Source organism: Haematobia irritans, chromosome 5 (assembly GCF_050003625.1).
Source record: "Haematobia irritans isolate KBUSLIRL chromosome 5, ASM5000362v1, whole genome shotgun sequence".
Taxonomy (NCBI): Eukaryota; Metazoa; Arthropoda; class Insecta; order Diptera; family Muscidae; genus Haematobia; species Haematobia irritans.
In genome coordinates this window covers 7,742,142-7,761,372 of record NC_134401.1, presented here as the reverse complement: position 1 = coordinate 7,761,372, position 19,231 = coordinate 7,742,142, and the positions used below count along the sequence as shown (strand labels likewise).

The window sequence follows — 19,231 nt, the reverse complement described above, 5'->3', positions numbered from 1 at the left end:
GAAATTTTCTTTGTATGTCCGAACCTTCATTCGTATGAGTCTAAATCACAAAGTTGTCTGAATCTTTTTTATAAAATTTAATTAATTAATTTTCTAGAAAATGTCATTTGTAATTTATTAATATATTCACAAAAATAATGACTTATTTTCTCTAATTTAAATCCAATTAAATTTTCAAAACTCATCTATTTCTAATAAATAGCTAAGGTCATTTGGATTTCAAGATCAATCCCTTGAATATCTCATTTTCTATTTCTAAATCCCCCCCAAAAAGAGATTGTTAACATTATTTAAAAAAATTTTTGTAGGTTTTTAATCAGAATTACAAACAAAAACAAACAAACAAAAAACAAAATAATTTATAAACTTTGGTTTTATATTAGTCACATAAAATTCAAAATTCTTAAAAAGACCACCAGTCAAACTTTTGCTAACATGAAAGGGGCGAGGAGCAGAAGAATATGACAATTTCCAAAAAATAAATATGAGTGTTATTCATATGAAACCAGCAGGAGATGTAAGATTTTGAGTTTTGAAAACAATAAGAAAATGAATCGATTTTCATAAAAATAACCTGGTGAATAGTCAATGGTCCATGAAGATTGGAACTAAGAGACATACACTATATGTCCAAAGACTAAGAAACACACAAACTGACGAAGAAATGGACCCATCATTCTGATGTCCAATTCTGATGATGGTACGTACGTACAGTTCATATGGAAATCTTTATAAGCGGGGTAAAACAAAAAAAAAATAAAAATCCGCCAATGACTCTTTTTAATATAAATTGAGCAAAAGTCACCATTAACATTTCACCTTCGCCTACTTAATAACCATAAATAACAAGAAAAACTGAAAACGAAGAAAAAACAAACATCGAAGGAAAATCTGAGAAAACAGCAAAAGCAACCACATGTGTGATTTTTTGCTTTTGTTTTTAATTTTATTTTTTTATAATTAAAAAATACCTTCCGTCTACTGACAATATTTTTACAAATGTATAAAAATTATTTTGTAAATACATTTGTTGAAAAATATTTAAAAATATATAAACAATAAAAAAAAAATTATTTAAATCTTTACAAAGAGCCTTTGTATAGTATTTACGCTTTGATCTCTTAATTGTGTTAATTTTTACATACCCCATCTTTTTGGTTTTTTATGGGTTGTCAATTAAAATCTGAGTTGTCAGTAAAGATCATAAAATTATGGGGACCTATAAAAAATGTTATTTTATTTTTAATTTCTTTTTTTCACTTTTATAGAATTACAGGAAAAAGAGAAAAAATGGCTATTGAAAATCAAATTTTTATTATTCCTTACATTTTCTCATCACTATAAGTTTTCCTATTTTTATCACAACATATTCATATTCCTTGGCCAATCATAATTTATAAAAAAGTGTAAAATATTGCCATATTATGAAATTCATTTTGTTTTATTAAATAAAATATTTTCAAATATACTTAATATCCAGTTGAAATATGTGGGCGTATATTTTTGTTTAGTCTATGCCATGCACAGTGGATTGTATAGGAAATGGAATTTATGAAAACTATTGAATATTCTTGTTTTTTTTTAATTCAAAAAAATCAGTTATACATAAATATAACAGTTTCAGAAACAGTTATAAACTAGTATAACAGTTTAAATAACTGTTATAAACTAATATAACAGTTAAAAAACCTTTCCAAACTGTTATAACAGGGTTAAAACTTTTTTTAATTTAAAAAATCAGTTATAAATAAATATAACAGTTTAAGAAACTGTTATAAACTAGAATGACAGTTCAAATAACTGTTATAAACTAATATAACAGTTTAAAAACTTTTCCAAACTGTTATAACAGGGTTAAAACTTTAAAATGGGTTTGTCATTGGCGAAGTAACACTTACACTTTAGAATACAACGTGATACACAGAAAAAAAAAATTCTAATTCAATCACGAAATGAATTGATCCAATTTATTTTTTAATTGAAATGTCTCAATCACAGAAATGATAGTATCAATTAAAAAATTAATTGATACTATTAATTTTTGTGATTGATTTTTGTTTCAATTAAAAAATTTGTTGAGTAAATAAAATTTTCTATTGAATATTTTATAAAACTCAATTATGACTTTAATTGGCAAAATTTTCGTGTGTTTTTTTTTATCCATGGTATCCATACACATCAAAGGACACGTCCTGGGACATTTTAGTCCATACAGGGTATATATTATATAAATACGTATACAATTCAGTTTGACAAAATTTTCTATAGAAAAAAAAATTTGATAAAATTTTCTATAGAAATAATATTTTGACAAAATTTTCCATAGAAACAAAATTTTGACAAAATTGTCTATAGAAATAAAATTTTAACAAAATTTTCTATAGAAATAAAATTTTGGTAGATTATTTTAGGGGATCGGTTATATATAACTATGGGAGCCACCGTGGTGCAATGGTTAGCATGCCCGCCTTGCATATACAAGGTCGTGGCTTCGATTCCTGCTTCGACCGAACACCCAAAAGTTTTTCAGCGGTGGATTATCCAACTTCAGTAATGCTGGTGACATTTCTGAGGGTTTCAAAACTTCTCTAAGTGGTTTTACTGCAATGTGGAACGCCGTTCGGCTATAAAAAGGAGGTCCCTTGTCATTGAGCTTAACATGGAATCGGGCAGCACTCAGTGATAAGAGAGAAGTTCACCAATGTGGTATCACAATGGACTGAATAGTCTAAGTGAGCCTGATACATCGGGCTGCCACCTAACCTAACCTATATATAACTATAGACCGGTATGGACCAATTTTGGCATGGTTGTTAGAGGCCATATACTAGCGCAATGTACCAAATTTCACCACGTACCGAATTTCAACCGAATCGGATGAATTTTGCTCATCCACGAGGCTCCGGAGGTCAAATCTGCGGATCGGTTTATATGTAGGCTATATATAAGTATGTGGACCAATTTTTGCATGGTTGTTAGAGACCATCTACTAACACCATGTACCATATTTCAGCCGGATTGGATGAAATTTGCTTCTCTTAGAGGCTCCGCAAGTCAAATCTGCGGATGGGTTTATATGGGACCTATACATAATTATGGGCCGATATGGACCAAGTTTGGCATGGTTGTTAGAGGCCATATACTAGCGCAATGTACCAAATTTCAAACCGGATCGGATGAATTTTGCTCCTCCAAAGGGCTCCGCATGCAAAATCTGACCGTCGGTTTATATGGGGGCTATGTGTAAAAGTGGTCCGATATGGCCCATTTGCAATACCATCCGACCTACATCAATAACAACTACTTGTGCCAAATTTCAAGTCGATAGCTTGTTTCGTTCGGAAGTTAGCGTGATTTCAACAGACGGACGGACGGACATGCATATATCGAATTTCACCACGACCCAGAATATATTTATACTTTATGGGGTCTTAGAGCAATATTTCGATGTGTTACAAACGCAATGACAAAGTCAATATAGCCCCCATCCTATGGGGGAGGGTGTAATAAATCGGGCTGCCACTTTAACCTTTATGACTCTGTCTGGAATAAACGTTTATAAACCTTTTTCGTGTTGAGTAGCGTTCTATTACATTACTATGACTGTACTTTTTGGAGTTTTTATTTTTAAGATAGTACTGACACTACATAGTATAACAGTTTCGAAAATTGTTATACACTTGTATAAAAGTTTTCGACTAGCGTAAAAAGCAGTTTGTTTATTTTATTTATTTATTGAAATTAGTGGCTGAAACCACTTTGAATTTCTTACAAAAAGCCAATTTTTCATCAATTATTTTTAGGGATTTCATAGCAAATATTTTTAATGTTATATTTAGTTATTATAGATTTCTGCCAGAAAAATAGAAATAGAAACAGTTATAATATTTTTATAACACTTTTAAATATCGTATTAATTATATGCTTTATCTGAAAGACAGTGCCTTGCTAGTTTATAAAACTATGAGAGCCTATGAAAACAACAAAAATATAACAGTTCCTATTGCTATGTTAGAAATGACAAACAGTATAAGTTATGAGACTAAGAAATCATTTTTCAATTCTTTAATATTTTTTTCTTGAAATTTCCTCTCATGATTCAATAATGCCCTTGAATATTCTTGATGACAAGAGGCCTATATGTCTTTCGACCATAACACATGCCAATTTAATCATGATCATTAATTATAAAACAAACATATTTATTAATTGGACTTATTTCTATATTTTTCCTTCTGGAAGACCCTATCATTTCTATTTTCATATCAATGATCCACTTACCTATTGTTGTATAGATGGTACTGCAAAAAAACATTGCATTCCAAAATGACCATGTCTTTGTTGGCGATTGCAGCTCTTCCAATGTTTTATTATTGTTCAGTAATGATTCAACACCCGATTGATGATCTCTTAGGGTCCGTATGACTTTACCATCAAACTCTCCGGGACTGTACTATAAGAAATGTTTGGTATTCGCAATATAAAATTCAAATTTAGACCGATGTGCTATAATTGTTGGTGCATTGAGTTTCGGGAAAATATTACCTTTCTTAGTTCATGATCTTCAGCTAGACGTTTAAAGGCAGCAAAAAAATCCTTTTGTTCTTGATGTGTATTAATGTGGACAATTTCTTCTTGTCGACCTGCGGGGAAAAAATAAAAGGCGAAATATGAAGATGAAATATTTTTTTAATTTTTATCTATTACAACTAAATTATAATGCTATACAAATAGATAAATTGAATTTATGGAAATATTTTATCCAGACTGATGGATACCAGAGTATACGAAAAAAATAAATGTTCTTGCTGCGAACCCATAAAATTGTATAAAATTTTACATATATATATTTCGAAAAATAAAAATCCTATTTAATAAAAACACATTCTTCTTGGTTCAAAATCTGTATAAAATCTCATACAAATTAAAAATATTCATTTTAAGAATTTTTTATTTATGGGAATATTTTAGCCAGACTCGGCTAGATACCAGATTCCTTTCCCAAGAAAAAACAATATTTCATAAAAATTTAAATATACTTATTTTAGAAAAAAAATTGTTATCGAATAAAACACAATTTTCGAAATTTAAGAAAAATTTATTTAAGAAAAAATTTCCTATTTAATAAAAAAAAACATCTTCAATTCGAATTCAAAAATTGTTCTTGCACTGAACCCACAAAATTGTATACAATTTTATATATATTTATTTCGGAAAAGAAATAAATTTCCTATTTAATAAAAACACATTCTTCTTGATTCAAAATCTGTATAAAATCTCATAAAAATTAAAAATATTCATTTTAAGGATTTTTTATTTATGGGAATATTTTAGCCAGACTCGGCTAGATACCAGATTCCTTTCCCAAGAGAAAACAATATTTCATAAAAATTTAAATATATTTATTTTGGAAAAAAATGCTATCGAATAAAACACAATTTTCGAAATTTAAGAAAAATTTATTTAAGAAAAAATTTCCTATTTAATAAAAAAAAAACATTTTTCAATTCGAATTCAAAAATTGTTCTTGCATTGAACCCACAAAATTGTATACAATTTTATATATATATTTATTTCGGAAAAGAAAAAAATTTCCTATTTAATAAAAACACATTCTTCATTGTTCAAAATCTGTATAAAATCTCATAAAAATTAATAACATTCATTTTAAGGATTTTCTATTTATGGGAATGTTTGAGCCAGACTCAGCTAGATACCAGATTCCTCTCCCAAGAGAAAACAATATTTCATAAAAATTTAAATATATTTATTTAAGAAAAAATTTCTTATTTAATAAAAATCCAAACTGCTGAATACCAGAGTATACGAAAAATTGTATAAAATTTTAAATATATTTATTTCGGGAAAAAAATAAATGTCCTATTTAATAAAAACACATTCTTCACATTCTTCTTCGTTCAAAATTAAAAATATTCATTTTATGGAGTTTATGGGAATATTTTAGCCAGACTCAGCTAGATACCAAAATCCTTTCTTAAGAGATAAAAATATTTCATAAAACTTTAAATATATTTATTTTAGCATTGTTGTTGTTTTTATTGCAGCTTAAAACCATACATTGAATAAACTACAAGTGTAGCTTATTTTAGAAAAAAATTGCTATCTAATAAAACACATTTATCGTTTGCACACAATTTTCGTTTGTAATTTAATAACTATAAAATCTTATAAACAATAAAAATATTCATTTAAAAAAAAATATGGTTTACTAATATGTAGGATATATAATTATAAAATATAAAATTTATGGGAATCTGAATAGAGATCGGTCGGATACCAAATTCCTTTCCTAAGAGAAAAAAATATTTCATAAAATTTTAAATATATTTATTTAAGAAAAAAAATATAAATAAATTCTGTTGCTATGTATATAAGGAAAATATTTGTTTTTTTTTTTTTTGTCAAATTCCTTTCCAAAAAAAAAAATTAATAAAACATATTCTTGCAGCGAAACAATAAAATTTCATAAAATTTTAAAATATTTATTTGGGTGAAAGTAAAATTACCTACTTAATAAAAACAGATTCTTCAATTTCCGATTTATAAAATATCATAAAAATTAAAAATATTCATTTTAAGAAAAGAAATATTCATTTAAGGAAGATTATTTTTTTTTAACCGCTGAACCTTCTTGATTATTTTTCTTTGTTGAACCAACCAGATTGTTCCAAAAACATTAGCAGACTGCTTAAGTTAACGTTTTCCAGGTCCGCCAGTAATCTGAAGCTATATGCTCCTAAAAGTTGCTTGAGCTTTACACAAAATGCAGGACACTCGCACAAGAGGTGTTTAATTGATTCCTTTTCCTCCGCATCATGACAGCTCATACAATAGTCATTATACTTCGCGCCTATAGTCCTATAGTTGTTGCAAAATCGCCTATCAGGCAGCGACCCGTTATAGCAGATATCAGGAGTGATATCTGACGTCTCGAGAACACTAGCATATCTAGTGTGCGGTTTAAGTTTAACTGGGGCCATATTTGCTTGGTGTCGTTAAAGCCCTTGCAATTCTCCCATCGAACACTTGCCATCATACAGCCTTCTCACGCAGCATGAGTTTGCAGGTAGCCAGGGGCATACCAACAGATTCTAGTTCCCCTGGAATATGTAAGGTAGTCCCTAGCCTTGCCAACTCATCCGCTTCGCAGTTCCCCTGTATGTTCCTACGGCCAGGCACCCATATTAGGTGAATATTGTACTGCTCAGCCATCTCATTGAGAGATTTGCGGCAGTCGATGGCCGTTTTCGAGTTGAGGAACACAGAGTCCAAGAATTTTATTGCAGGTTGACTGTCTGAGTATATATTAATGCCTACATTTTTTGGAACATTACTTCTCAGTCAATTCGCCACCTCTCTTATTGCTAATATTTCAGCCTGAAAAACACTACAGTGATTAGGTAATCTTTTCGCTATTCGAAGTTCCAGATCATTAGAATATACACCGAAACCCAATTGTCCATCCAATTTGGAGCCATCAGTGTAGAAATCTATATATTCTCTATTCCGCGGAAATCACGCGACCTTCCGAACGAAAGTAGCTATCGACTTGAAACTTGGCACAAGTAGTTGTTATTGATGTAGGTCGGATGGTATTGCAAATGGGCCACATCGGTCCACTTTTACGAATAGCCACCATATAAACGGACCCCCAAATTTGGCTTGCGAAGCCTCAACGAGAAGCAAATTTCATCCAATCCGGCTGAAATTTGGTACGTAGTGTTAGTATATGGTCTCTAACAACCATGCAAAAATTGGTCCACATCGGTCCATAATTATATATAGTCGTCATATAAACCGATCCCCCGATTTGGCTTGCGGAGCCTCTAAGAGAAGCAAATTTCATCCGATCCGGCCGAAAATTTGGTACATGGTGTTAGTAGATGGTCTCTAACAACCATGCAAAAATTGGTCAACATCGGTATATAATTATATAAAGCCCCCATATAAACCGATCCCCAGATTTGGCTTGCGGAGCCTCTAAGAGAAGCAAATTTCATCCGATCCGGCTGAAATTTGGTACATGGTGTTGGTATGTGGTCTCTAACAACCATGCAAAAATTGGTCAACATCGGTTCATAATTATATATAGCCCCCATATAAACCGATCCCCAGATTTGGCTTGCGAAGCCTCTAAGAGAAGCAAATTTCATCCGATCTGGCTGAAATTTGGTACATGGTGTCACCATATGATCTCTAACAACTATGCAAAAATTGGTCCACATCGGTTCATAATTATATATAGCCCCCATATAAACCGATCACCAGATTTGACCTCCGGAGCCTCTTGCAAGACCAAAATTCATCTGATTCAGTTGAAATTTGGTACGTGGTGTTAATATATGGCCTCAAATACCCATGCAAAAATTGGTCAAAATCGGTCCATAATTATATAGAGCCCCCATATAAACCGATCCCCAGATTTGATCTCCGGATCCCCTTGGAAGAGCAAAATTCATCCGATTCGGTTGAAATTTGGTACGTGATGTTAGTATATGGTATCCAACAACCATGCAGGAATTGGTTCATATCAGTCCATAATTGTATATAGCCCCCATATAAGCCGATCCCCAGATTTGACTTCCGGAGCCTCATAGAGGAGCAAAATTCATCCGATCCGGTTGAAATTTGCAACGTGGTGTTAGTATATGGTATCTAACAACCATGCAAGAATTGGTCCATATCGGTCCATAATTATATATAGCCCCCATATAAACCGATCCCCAGATTTGATCTCCGGAGCCTCTTGGAGGAGCAAAATTCATCCGATCCGGTTGAAATTTGCAACGGGGTGTTAGTATAAGGCCGCTAATAACCATACCAAAATTGGTTCATATCGGTCTATAGTTGTATATAGCCGATCCCCAATCACACAAAAATTGGTCCTTATCGGTTCATAATCATGGTTGCCACTCGAGCCAAACATAATCTACCAAAATTTTATTTCTATAGAAAATTTTGTCAAAACTTTATTTCTATAGAAAATTTTGTCAAAATTTTATTTCTATAGAAAATTTTGTCAAAATTTTATTTCTATAGAAAATTTTGTCAAAATTTTATTTCTATAGAAAATTTCGTCAAAATTTTATTTCTATAGAAAATTTCGTCAAAATTTTATTTCTATAGAAAATTCTGTCAAAATTTTATTTCTATAGAAAATTTCGTCAAAATTTTATTTCTATAGAAAATTTTGTCAAAATTGTATTTCTATAGAAAATGTTTTCCAAATTTTATTTCTATAGAAAATTTCGTCAAAATTTTATTTCTATAGAAAATTTTGTCAAAATTTTATTTCTATAGAAAATTTTTTTCCAAATTTTATTTCTATAGAAAATTTTTTCCAAATTTTATTTCTATAGAAAATTTTTTCCAAATTTTATTTCTATAGAAAATGTTGTCAAAATTTTATTTTGTCAAAATTTTATTTCTATAGAAACTTTAAACTTAATTATATACGTATTTAATCGGCCTTTTTAGTTTAATATATACCACGTATGGACTATGTGGTATATATTACGGTGTTATGAAGTTTTAAGATACCTTGCCATCGGCAAGTGTTACCGCAACCGAATTAAATCGATTGTGGATGACAGTCTTCAGTAGAAGTTTCTACGCAATCAATGGTGGAGGGTACATAAGCTTTGGCCTGACCGAACTTACGGCCGTATATACTTGTTTTTTTTTTTTTTTTTTAATATGTAGGATATACATTTTAATTTAATTCCTATGTAATCCATTTTAAGGAAAATGATTTTTTTATTTTTTCTAAAATGTAAATTCCTTTTCTAAGATAAAAAAAAAATTATTGAAGCAAAAACCAAAAATTCAACAAATTTAAAATAAGTTTATTTGGAGGAAAAAAAAATAAAAAATTTCTATCTAATAAAACTCATCATTCAATTTCCATTTGTAATTAATATCTAATAAATGTCATAAAAACTAAAAAATTTCATTTTAAGGAAAATGATTTGTTTGATTTTTTTCTCAAAATATAGGATATAAAATTATAATTAAATTCTGATGTCATCCAAACAATTAAAATAAATTTAGGTCAAATACTTTATCCAGACTCGTCCGTATACCAAATTCCAAAAAAAAGTAAAGTAATAAAAAATCCATCAAAAATTTAAAATATGTTGATTTGTAGAAAAAACAAAAAAAAAATCTATCTAATAAAAACGCATCACTCAACTTCCGTTTGTAATTAATATCTATAAAATTTCATAAAAACTAAAAATGTTCATTTTAAGAAAAAAATATTTTTATAAAATTTTTTCCAAAATGTAGGACATAAAATTATAACTAAATTCTGATGCCATTTAAACAATTAAAATAAATTTATGGGAATATTTTATCCAGACTCGGGTGGATACAAAATTTCTTTCCTAAGATAAATAAATTATTCTTGCATTGTAAAATACATTTATTTAAGAAAAAATATTAAATCCCCTATCTACTAAAACACACATTCTTCAATTTCCGTTTGTAATCAATATCTCTATAAAATCTCATAAAAATTAAAAATATTTCTTTCTATGAAAAAAAACATATATTTTTAGGTTTTTTAATTTTTTTAATGAAAATTCTCAATATTTTATGGATTTCATAAGCATTAAACAGCAATTTTATGGATTAAAAATTCATAAAAATTTTATTCTTCTATAGCTAGAGCTACACTTATAGATCTCTGTGGTTTTTTATGTTTGCCATTTATATGTTGAACGGAAATAAAACAATATAGCATAAATTTCCATGCCAAGCCAAAAAAAAAAAAAAAATAGAACACGCATGCATGTATCGGCGGCCAGTTTACAAACGATTCGCTTGTGATTTTCATCAGCAAACAAAAGGAAAAGTTTAATTGATGATGATGTTTAAATCGACAGCAATTGGCTATGAAAGCAAACAAATCGTTTGTAAAAATATACAAATCAATCTAAATCTACGCACATAACCATTGATCTTAGATTAAGGTGTTTCAATTTTTTTTTAAATATATAATTTTTTTTTCATGAAGAAATTCAATTTTTCTTTTTTGTATGAATAATGTTTTGGAATATCTAAAGAAGTATTTATCACAATAAGGCATATTGCTTCTAATTAAAAGTGATTTATTATTTATTTTTATTTTTGTGTTTATTTTTTATGATTTCAACACAATTTAAATGCTTTGCATTAATCAAATCAATGAGGTTAATTTGGTTTTGGTAATTTTTCAATTATTGTAAAATTTTAAAATGCTAAAAGAATATTCGTAATAGATGGTCATAATCGAAAACAAACTTTCTGGTAAATTTTTTGTAATTGCAGACGGTCTTAAGGCATCATAACAAATGCTCAAAAATTAAGGCCACAAACTTGGATGATGAATAAAAATTCACATATTATAAGAAACTCTAAAATTATTAATAATATTAAGTTATTAACAATATTGAATTTTTAATATTTATTAATTATATTCGATTATTAATAATGCAGTCTACAAACATAAAATATATAAATAAGAACTCCTTAGAATTATTGTCCATTCAATTTTTTTAACGCAATTTCATTTACCAGACTTTAGCCCACATATCCATATGCAACTAAAATATTTTGTATTCTTTAAAAAAATATTAATATTATAGTTTTGATTCATAGTGTTTTTTAATTGTTTTCGATTTTCTTCCCGAAACAAATAAAACAAAAAAAAAAAAACAACGAAACACAAACAAAATCTCAGTACTTGTGCCAAAAAAACATTTAATTCCATAACATTTTCCATTTTGCGAACATTTCTATGATGTCAGAGATTTTAAGTGAATAAATAAATGTTTTTGTTTTATATTTAGTATATTTCTCTAGTTTGTGATTTATTAGTGTACGCGTTTGGGTTAAAGGTCAAGGTCCAATTTAAATTACACGAATAATATTATAAACTATTAGAATAATGTAAAAAAATTTGACAATTTTTCTAATCTTTATGATGGATGCTTTATTTGAAAGGGTCTTTAGCCTCCCCCTTATAGTACTTAGGTTTACATTATTAAATTACATTTTTTAAGATTAGGGGCAATGACATATCTGCGCGTTTCCGAAAACACATTATTATTATGTATATAAAATGGGCTTATGTTAAAAGAATTATAAACAGTGACACAGTGCAGTTAGTTCGACAAATTTAATTAATTTAAAGACGAGTTTCCTTAGGGCAAGAAGATAAACGAAATGATTTGATTTATTATTGTATTTTATTATTTTATTTTACTTTATTTTTATTTCATTTTATTTCAATTAGGGTACATAAATTTTAATATATTATAATTTTATTCAAATTAATATTTTGTTGGAATTAATTTTGCAAATTAGTACCAATATATTTATTTTATATTATTTTTTATTTTATATTATTTTATTTTAATTTATCCTATTTTATTTTATTTCTTTCTATTTTATTTTATTGTTTTTTATTATTTTTTCAGTCTTTTTTTGCAAAATGCATTTATCATCTGTGATTCGCATTCGATACTGTTTATTGTACGTAGAGTACGTTATGTACTAAAGTACGTTATTTTGTTTTGTTTTATTTTATTTTATTTCATTTCATTTTATTTTTTTTATTTTATTTTATTCTATTTTATTTTATTTTATTTTATTTTATTTTATTTTATTTTATTTTATTTTATTTTATTTTATTTTATTTTATTTTATTTTATTCTATTTTATTTTATTTTATTTTATTTTATTTTATTTTATTTTATTTTATTGTATTGTTTCTTTTTTTGTTTTATTTTTTTCAGTCTTTTTTTCATCTGTGATGCGCATTCGAGACTTTTTATTTTACGTTGAGTACATTATGTACTAAAGTACGTTATTTTGTTTTATTTTATTTTATTTTATTTTATTTTATTTTATTTTATTTCACTTCATTATACCCTGCGCCACACTGTGGAACAGGGTATTATAAGTTAGTACATATGTTTGTAACACCCAGAAGGAGACGAGATAGACATATGGTGTCTTTGGCATAAATGCTCAGGGTGGGTCCCTGAGTCGATATTACCATGTCCGTCTGTCCGTCCGTCCGTCTGTCTGTGAACACATTTTTGTGATCAAAGTCTAGGTCGCAATTTAAGTCCAATCGCCTTCAAATTTGGTACATGTTCCTAATTTGGGTCAGAATAGAATCCTATTGATTCTGGAAGAAATCGGTTCAGATTTAGATATAGCTCCCATATATATCTTTCGCCCGATATGCACTAATATGGACCCAGCAGCCAGAGTTTTATACCGATTTGCTTGAAATTTTGTACAAACATAACACTTAGTCGTATAGTCAAGTGTGCAAAATTTGATTGAAATCGGTTCAGATTTAGATATAGCTCCTCTATATATATTTTGCCCGATATGGACTAATATGGTCCTAAAAGCCAGGGTTTTGGCCCAATTTGGTTGCACAGGGAGTAGATTTAGCATTGTAGCTATGCGTGCCAAATTTGGTTGAAATCGATTCAGATTTAGATATAGCCCCCATATATATCTTTCGCCCGATATGCACTAATAGGACCTAGAAGCCAGATTTTTGGCCGAATTTGGTTGAAATTTTGCACTAGGAGTACAATTAGTAGTATAGTCAAGTGTGCAAAAGTTTGATTGAAATCGGTTCAGATTTAGATATAGCTCCCATATATATCTTTCGCCCGATATGGAGTAATATGGTCCTAGAAGCCAGAGTTTCGGCCCAATTTGTTCGAAATTTTTCACTAGGAGTACAATTAGTAGTGCAGTTAACTGTGCAAAATTTGATTGAAATCGGTTCAGATTTAGATATAGCTCCCATATATATCTTTCGCCCGATATGGACTAATATGGTTCTAATAGCCAGAGTTTTGGCCCAATTTGGTTGAAATTTTGCACAGAGAGTAGATTTAGCATTGTAGCTATGCGTGCCAAATTTGATTGAAATCGGTTCATATTTATAGATAGCTCCCATATATAGCTTTCGCCCGATTTACACTCATATGACCACAGAGGCCAATTTTTTACTCCAATTTAGATGAAATTTTGCACAGGGAGTAGAATTAGCATTGTAGCTATGCGTCCCACATTTGGTGGAAATCGGTACAGATTTAGATATAGCTCCCATATATATGTTTTTCTGATTTCGACAAAAATGGTCAAAACACCAACATTTTCCTGCTTAGTCGAAAAGTTGTAAAAATGATCATAAATAAGCTTTTGCAAAGTTTGCTTAAAATTGCTTCAGATTTAAATGTTTCCCATATTTTCTTACTAACATTGTGTTCCACCCTAGTGCATTAGCCGACTTAAATTTTGAGTCTATAGATTTTGTAGAAGTCTATCAAATTCTGTCAAGATCGAGTGATACGTAAATGGGACAAACCTTTATATATAGCCCCCAACACATTTGACGGATGTGATATGGTATCGAAAATTTAGATCTACAAAGTGGTGCAGGGTATAATATAGTCGGCCCCGCCCGACTTTAGACTTTCCTTACTTGTTTTTACTAAAATTGTGTTCCACCCTATTCCATTAGCCAACTTAAATTTTGAGTCTATAGATTTTGTAAAAGTCTATCAAATTCTGTCCAAATCGAGTGATATTTAAATGTATGTATTTGGGACAAACCTTTATATATAGCACCCAAAACATTTGACGGATGTGATATGGTATCGAAAATTTAGATCTACAAAGTGGTGCAGGGTATAATATAGTCGGCCCGCCCGACTTTAGACTTTCCTTACTTGTTTTTTTTTTCAATTAGGGTCAATAAATTTTAATATAATAGAATTTTATTCAAATTAATATTATCTTGTTGGAATAAATTTTGTAATTTAGTACCAATATATTTATTTATTATATTTATTTTATTTTATTTTTTATTTTATTTTATCTTATTTTATTTTAATTTAATTTATTCTATTCTATTTTAATTTAATTTATTCTATTCTATTTTATTTTAATGTTTTTTATATTTTTTTATTTTTTCAAAATCCATTTATCATATGTGATTCGCATTCGAGACTGTTTATTGTACGTAGAGTACGTTATGTACTAAAGTACGTTATTTTGTTTTATTTTATTTCATTTTATTTTATTTTATTTTCATTTCATTTTATTTTATTTTCATTTATTTTATTTTATTTTATTTTATTTTTTTATTTTATTGTTTTATTTGTTCAGTCTTTTTTTTAATACATTTATCATCTATGCTGCGCATTCGAGACTGTGTATTGTACGTTGAGTACGTTATGAAATAAAGAACGTAATTTTATTTTATTTTATTGAAAAATTCATTTTATTTTACATTATTTTATTCTCTTCTGTTCTACTTTATTTTATTTAAGTTTTATTTCAATTGAAAAGAAAGGTCGTTTAAATACGTTCTTGACCGGTATATATAGCGAAGAAATAATTACAAACCGATATGAACTTTTGTGCGGTAATTATAGAGCTAGAATAGAAATATGGGTGTCGCTTTATATGGGGGCTATATACAATTATGAACACGAGTCTACCAAAAATGACATATTTTTTACTGTTTGGCAGATTGATAGAATTCTTGATGTTTTGGAAGATTTTGCAAAATATTCCTCTCCAACTATGAAATGTTTCATAAATTTTCTATAGAAATAACATTTTAACAACATTTTCTATAGAAAATAAATTTTTGACAAAATTTTCTATAGAAATTATATTTTGACAAAATTTCCTAAAGACATAAAATGTTGACAAAATTTTATATAGAAATATAAAATTTTGATTTCCTATAGAAATATAAATTTGGGGGCTATATATAATATAGATCGATACGAACCAATATTGGCATGGTTGTTATGGGCCATACACTAGCGGAATGTACCAAATTTCAACCGGATCGGATGAAATTTGCTCCTTCAATAGGTTTCGGAGGTCAAATCTGGGGATCGGTTTATATGGGGGCTATATATAATTATGAACCGATATGGACCAATTTTTGCATGGTTGTTTGAGACCATATATAAACACCACGTACCAAATTTCAACCGGATCGGATGAAATTTGCTTCTCTTAAAGGCTGCACAAGCCAAATCTGGGGCAATACATACCATGGATCACATATAATAATTACCCTTGTCGTAAAATATGCAAATGTAGGACCTATTTGACGATTTTTACTACAGATATACAGGGTGGCTGATATATAATGTAACTAACAAAATCACTTTATTTTTTATTTATTGTTTTATTTAATTTTATTATCGGAAAAAAAATTCCGAAATGAGGTAAAAATTTTATAATCAATTTAGATTTCTTTGAATTGGCTACCTTTGGCTCGAATTATGACCCTTAAATGGCCGACAAAGCCGGTGTTTGGCTGATAAGTAATTCAACAAACTAAAACTGTAATTTTTATATTATTTTTTTATGTTTGCTATGTTATGTTTTTTTATTGCTTAAAATAAAAATGTCGGAATTAACATCCGATATGTTTGGCTATCTTTCGCTCGAACTATGTCCTTCAAACGACCAAAAAATCCATCACACGCTGCACAAAAGAGAGCTTGCGATTTATATGCCTTCGAGAAATCAAATTAGAATACGGACCTATATAAACCAAATTGGGCCCTCTAGGTCCTCAAGAAGTCACAAATTGTACCGATATAGTCCATATTCGAACTTCAATTACTTGCACTGAACACTGTAGAGCGTGATAACAATAGACAGACAAGCACAATAATGTAAATAATTTACCACAAATTCCACATCTGCCGTAAAATGGATCAATACACTTTTCATTTTTTTCCTTTTTGAAACACAGTACAATTCAGAAAATGTAATTTATTCCGAAAAAAAGAAATTTTTCTATATCACCTTCTTGTGTAGTGAAAATTAAGAGCTTTTTTAAATTAGGAAGAACTTCTAATTTTTTTCTGGATTATATACTTCCTATGGGGGTGTATAAACTAAAAATTGTTTCCTATTATTTATCACGAAATTATTATAGTATTTATACCTATGCTTCAAACAAACACAACTTACCTTCAACAGCCTTAAATAGCAAAGCTCCTCCCACGGTATACAGAGCCACCACGGTTAATAGAAAGATGTGCGTAAACCATTTTTTTGACCATTTACTCAATTTGTTGTAGAGGTTGTAGGTGAATTTTTCACCAAAACTCATACCAGATTTTGTGAAGTCAACGAAACCCTCAAAGCCTTTGGCCATAAAATTGCCAGCTGCAAAAGGATTAGCATATTGAGGCCAATAAGGAGCACCCGCAGCCGAATTGGCACCCAATGTGTTGTTAGTTTGGGCTGTATAGGGAGCTGCAGTGGCTGCTGTGGGGGGCATAGAGCCCATGGCTGAACCATTGTTACTATGAGGATTTCGGATAATAATGCGAGGTGGACGATTGGCAAAACGTGAGGGAGGAAAATGTGGAGGTGGTGTGCCTGTTGCCGTTGACTGGGACATAATGCAGGAGTTCTATTTAATTAATTTTAATTTTTGTGTTTTTTGTTTTTGGATAAATGCTTATGGTTTTTCTTTTTAATATAAAAAATAATTAATTATAATAAATTTGCACTTTTATGGTTTTACTCTATTTTGTTTTATTTTTTTTTTTTTTGTTTAGCAAGGGTTATTCCTTTAAAACCCCATATTTAAAAGAATTTTTCCATGGTTTTTACTAATATCAACACTATGTCGATTGCACAATTTTTGTTTTTTTTTTTATTTATTTTTGGAATTTATTTTCAAACAATTTTGAAAATATTCACACTTATATACAAGGAAAATATATATAAATATAAATTTGTTTTTTATTTTTAACTTAGAAAAAAAGATTATTGGAATATTTCTGACTTCAGTCGCTTATGTTCACTCTAAGAACTGTCAGATTTTTTATTTTTCGTCTTGCGATTTTATTTTTCAATATTTTTGGCGGCGTTTATTTTATCGGCATTAATTTTATTTTTGCGTTTCGTCCGTTTCGTTCTTAAATGAAAATCAAACTGAAACAAAGCCTCCACTCGTTTATCGTTGGCTGGCTGGCTGCTGTTTTCGCTACTGTTACCCATGGTGATAATGAAGATATGATGACGCCTTTAATAAGCCTGATGAAGATGATGTTGCCCATGAAGATGACGAAAATGCTATGGTTTCTGACCATTAGAGATTTGTTGCTCTCGCTCTCTTCTTCGGATTATGCGTTCATCATTATGATGTTTTTTTTTTTCCAAATGCTGTGACGTTATAATCTGAAAACACTTACCTAAAATCATAATAACCATGATAATGATGCCAAAAAATTTTCCAAGCGTGTTCACACATTTGCTTCTAATAATTTTCATCAAAATAAATCTTTTTTTTTTAATGCCACCATCAACATTCACCATCATCAGCTGTTTTTCAATAAAATTCTATGGAAAAAAAGTGTTGCTTGGCCTCTTTGGTGGTCAACTCATCGAAACCTCGAGGGAATTTTCTGATTGCTAATATTTACCAATGGTAATTTTCTTTGATATATTCCCATGAAATTGGATTGAGCCATATTCGTTGATAAAATATTCTGAGAATATTTCCCAGCGACGCTTAGATGATTTTTTTCTTGTGAAAGACATTTTTGTCAAAATTTTATTTCAATACAAAATTTTGTCAAAATTTTATTTCTTTAGAAAATTTTGTCAAAATTTCATTTCTATAGACAATTTCGCCAAAATTTTATTTCTATAGAAAATTTTGCCAAATTTTTTTTTGTTATATACAAAAATTTTGCAAAGTTTTATTTTTATAGAACTTTTGTCAAAATTTTATTTCTATAGAAAATTTTGTCAAAATTTTATTTCTATAGAAAATTTTTGCAAAATTTTATTTTTATAGAAACTTTTGTCAAAATTGTATATCTATAAAATTTTGTCAAAATTTTAATTCTTTAAAATATTTTGTCAAAATTTTATTTCTATAGAAAATTTTGTCAAAATTTTATTTTTATAGAAAATTTTATTTCTATTGAAAGTTTTTGGAAAATTTTATTTCTATAGAAAATTTTGTCAGAATTTTATATCAATAGAAAATTTTGTTGAAATTTTATTACTATAGAAATTTTTGTCAAAATTTTATTTCTATAAAAAATTTTGTCAAAATTTTATTTCTATAAAAAATTTTTCAAAAATTTAATTCTTTAAAATATTTTGTCAAAATTTTATTTCTATAAAAAATTTC

The 19,231-nt window shown here is 28.8% G+C and overlaps 1 protein-coding gene across 1 annotated transcript in view; it reads right to left on the bottom strand.

Annotated features, from left to right (window-relative positions):
• LOC142237788 (potassium channel subfamily K member 18) overlaps nt 1-18,008 on the bottom strand; it is a 56,113-nt gene extending 38,105 nt beyond the window's left edge. The window contains exons 1-3 of the mRNA XM_075309203.1: nt 17,047-18,008; nt 4,546-4,643; nt 4,282-4,453 (exon numbers count right to left, since the gene is read on the bottom strand). Coding sequence (XP_075165318.1) covers nt 4,282-4,453; nt 4,546-4,643; nt 17,047-17,482 — 706 coding nt within the window. The 5' untranslated portion in view covers nt 17,483-18,008. The remainder of the gene's footprint in view (nt 1-4,281; nt 4,454-4,545; nt 4,644-17,046) is intronic.
• Between the last annotated feature and the right edge of the window lie 1,223 nt (nt 18,009-19,231).